A 4,154-nucleotide genomic window follows, 5' to 3' on the forward strand; every position below is an offset into this window, starting at 1 on the left:
TCCTGGTTTGTTTCATAAGCTAAATCATTTTGCTGAAATGTCGTTTCCTAGGTCTCTTTGAGTTTTAGGAATGGCTGAACCAGCATACCTTGTGGCATCTGACAGCGAAACAACTGGAGAGGAAAAGTCTTCGTCTCCTTTTCCAGATATTGCTATCGGAATCGACATTGGCACTTCTCAATGCAGTGTTGCAGTTTGGAGTGGCTCTCAGGTGGAACTTGTGAGGAACACCCGAAACCAGAAGTTGATGCGGTCATATGTTACCTTCAAAGACGAGATTCCTGCAGGAGGTGTAAGCAATCAACTGGCTCACGAGTATGAGATGCTGTCCGGTGCTGCGATCTTTAATATGAAGCGTCTCATTGGTAGAGTTGATACAGACCCTGTTGTTCATGCAAGCAAAAGCCTCCCGTTTCTAGTCCAGACCTTAAACATTGGTGTCAGGCCATTTATTGCTGCACTGGTGAAGAACATGTGGAGGTCAACTACTCCCGAAGAAGTTCTTGCAATATTTCTGGTAGAACTAAGAGCAATGGCTGAAGTTCAGCTGAAGCGTCCTGTGCGTAATGTTGTCTTGACCATTCCAGTATCATTTAGTCGATTCCAAATAACTCGAATTGAAAGAGCGTGTGCCATGGCTGGTCTTCAAGTTCTGAGGTTGATGCCTGAACCAACTGCAGTTGCCCTGTTATACGCACAGCAACAGCAGCAGAGTGTACATGAGAATATGGGCAGTGGAAGCGAAAAAATTGCACTTATATTCAACATGGGAGCTGGATTTTGTGATGTTGCTGTAACTGCCACTGCCGGAGGAGTTTCACAGATAAAAGCCTTGGCAGGGACTGCTCTAGGGGGTGAAGACATACTTCTAAACATGATGCGCCACCTCTTACCTGATATGGATACCCACTTCTCGACCCGTGGAATTGATGAGATAAGGAGAATGGGGTTGCTTCGAGTTGCCACACAAGATGCTATCCACAAACTCTCCTCACAGTCCAGCGTTCAAATTGATGTTGACTTGGGAAATGGAAGAAAAATTTCCAAGGCTCTTGGTAGGGAAGAATTTGAGGATGTGAACTGGGAAATTTTTGAAAAATGTGAGAGTCTAATCAAACAGTGCTTGCATGATGCAAAGGTAGAAGTGGAGGATATAAGTGATGTAATTCTCGTTGGTGGTTGCTCAAATATTCCAAAGCTGAGAAACATCATTACCGGTGTTTGTAAAAGAGAGATCTACAATGGTATCAACCCATTGGAGGCTGCAGTGCGAGGGGCAGCACTAGAAGGAGCAGTGGCTTCTGGAGTTAACGATCCATTTGGGAGTTTAGACCTTCTAACCATTCAAGCAACCCCCCTGAGCATTGGGGTAAGAGCAGATGGAAACAGCTTTGTACCTATTATACATCAAAATACCACAATGCCTGTCAGAAGAGACGTGATCTTCACGACTGTGCATGATAACCAAGCTGAAGCTCTAATTATTGTCTACGAGGGTGACGAGAAAGCAATGGAAAAGAACCATCTCTTAGGCTATTTCAAGATCACTGGGATACCCCCAGCTCTAAAAGGTGTTCCAGAAATTAATGTGTGCATGGACATTGATGCATCAAATGTTCTAAGAGTTTTTGCAGGGGTCGTGATGCCCGGTGTCCAAAATCCTGCTGGTCCCGTCATGGAAGTTAGGATGCCAACCGTCGATGATGGGCATGGTTGGTGTGCTGAAGCTCTTAACAGAACTTACGGGTCTACTCTGGATTTGGTGACAGTGCAAAAGAAAGGAGCACATTGAGATACATAGGAAATGTGTCGTATCAATACTCGGATGTTGTTCTATCAGTCAATAATTTTAATCCCAGTTGAAAACAATATGCCGTCTTGTACATTCTCAAGTTTGTATACTCTTGTGACAGAACAATCTTGTGTCAGCCTTTCTAGAACATGTGGTTCTTTGGAGGTAATGGTTGTCCTACTTTCTCAGTAAAGTTCCTTCGACTGTGGTGTTCTGCTTTTCAAAGTCTGGCTTGTTTCTGTGAATCTTGTTTCAATTGTGTGTTTTACATTGAGATAGTAATCAGAGTTTATTCAAATTGCTTACATAAAGACTGTTGCTCAAATTGGAGATGGATTTGCATTTTCTTGCAAAGGTCAAGTATAAGAGTGTTAAGGTAATTTGTTTAGCTTAAAGTTAGACAAGTTAATCTGAGAGAGGTCAAGCGCTGCTGCTAAAGTTGCCATCAACTTATTTTGATTGAGACATTACAGTTTGCAGTAAACAACATGATCGAGTGGCTCTTGTCGCTGTCGTCCGCATGCAGGATAGCTTGCTCTTGCCCCACTTCTTTGTTGTAGACTTCAGAGAAGAGATGTTAGGCTTAATTCTTGAACGGCACACAACTCTAAATTATTCATTGGTAGGGCACAGAAGAAGTAAGATAGACTCAAGATGAATTTATCAAGAACATAGTCGAATTTAATTGACAATGTAGAACTCGTTATTTTATCTGAGTGCATTATGAATTTACAGTCGTCTAGAGAAATCAAAATTAAGAAGTATTTCTTTAATTTTTCTAGAAAAGAATGTTTTTTAAGCAGTTAGGTTCTTGAATTTAGATGGTCCAGGTGGATTTAATTCGATCCGACTTCTTAAATATTGAAAAAAAAATAAAAGGAAATCTAACTAATTGATTGATTTAAAGAATTAACTGAAAATCTCCCAACACTTCCCCTGATTCTATGGTGGAATACTTCAATTATACATTAGAAGAAGAAGAAACATCTCATCTAAATCAAAGCTTTTTCAAAAGAATATCAGAGTAATTTACCGAAAAAAGAATATCAGAGTAAAAAGATAGTGTTAGAGCTAATATTATTCATTCTTCCAAGCATACAAAATCAAAGAAAATCCAAGACCTGGCAATTCAGCCTCCCTGAAACTCCCTGGGCAGCTCCAAGAAGAGGCAGGTGAACTGTTCCAACACTTGTCTGCTGAAAAACTAGTCTGAAACATGAATACTGCACTCCCTAAGCTTGGACCAAACAACCAGTTATGCACATCCCAGAACACTTCCACCGGCAGCCCATCGACCAAGATTGTGTAATTCCCCCGGAACTTCCACTGGAGATGATTAATCCGCATAACGGTTTTTGCATCGACACGAACCATGAGGCATGGATCATCGTTGCTATTTGCATCGCATTCGATTCTCAGGTCATGAATCTGCCCATTATCGCAGAATTGTGCCTTAGTACCATATACCCTCTTTCCAGAAATGTGTTCCCTCTTGGAAATCAAGACTGCACTGCAAATTGAAGCAACTGCTCCAGTTTTCTTGAGTGCTTCTTTCCTCAGATCCCCAACTAGCAGAAACATCTCCCCTTTAAAGACAACTGCTACGTAATAGCCCCCCAAAGGCTCCGGCCCGGATCCGAATTTCGCCACAGAGAGATCCCAAAACACTTCAATTTTACTTGAATTCACCAGTAAAGGCCTGGACCCTTTTCTCTTTGAAAACAAAGAAGACTTCACATCCACTTTACAGATGCACTGATGAGATGCATCGTCTATTTCAACACTAAGGCATTGGCCCATCAAATTCTTGCTCCACACAATGCTGATCAAGCAAGATTTACCAAGCAATTTACATTTGTACAAGCAGGTAACAGAATTCTGGGAGGGTTTACTCACACCTAAGCTTGAACAAGAAGCATCAGCAACCTGAACTCCATTCTCACCAAAACAAGAAGGAAAATCCCTCATTTTTCACTACATTCAAGAAAACCACTGGATCTTTCTTCACTAGCACCCTTTCGTGGGCTCTATTTGCAGTAAAAATCGGATCTTTAAGCACCCTTTTCAACTGTAAGTAAACACAGTAAAAGAAACTGAAAAGAGCCTGCGAAAATCATACCACAAATTGAATTTCTTGAGGTGAATTCAAGAACCCTTTTCCACACCTGCTCAGACTATCACTTCAGCTCTATCCGGAACTTCATTTCTTGGTAACCTGTGAAGAGGTTGTCCAAGTGATTTAACATGTTTTGGAGCTGAGAGAGGAGAAGTTATTGAGTTTTTAAAGTACCAGGAATCAACTATTTTAAGGAAAGGACAAGTGAAGTTGTAGATTAGGGGGCAAATTTTGCGGGGTGTAGGA

The 4,154-nt window shown here is 41.4% G+C and overlaps 2 protein-coding genes across 2 annotated transcripts in view; one reads left to right on the forward strand and one right to left on the reverse strand.

The window, feature by feature from the left end:
* LOC105171342 (heat shock 70 kDa protein 8) overlaps positions 1-2,017 on the forward strand; it is a 3,066-nt gene extending 1,049 nt beyond the window's left edge. The window contains exon 2 of the mRNA XM_011092415.2: positions 52-2,017. Within this exon, the coding sequence (XP_011090717.1) occupies positions 71-1,792 (1,722 nt within the window). The 5' untranslated portion in view covers positions 52-70 and the 3' untranslated portion in view covers positions 1,793-2,017. The remainder of the gene's footprint in view (positions 1-51) is intronic.
* Positions 2,971-4,148, reverse strand: LOC105171343 (the record flags this gene model as incomplete). Its single annotated transcript, XM_020697260.1, is given in 1 exon segment — positions 2,971-4,148. A coding segment is annotated over 1 exon segment (790 nt), but the record flags the coding sequence as incomplete, so codon positions are not given.

This window comes from Sesamum indicum, linkage group LG10 (assembly GCF_000512975.1).
Source record: "Sesamum indicum cultivar Zhongzhi No. 13 linkage group LG10, S_indicum_v1.0, whole genome shotgun sequence".
In the NCBI taxonomy this organism is placed as follows: domain Eukaryota; kingdom Viridiplantae; phylum Streptophyta; class Magnoliopsida; order Lamiales; family Pedaliaceae; genus Sesamum; species Sesamum indicum.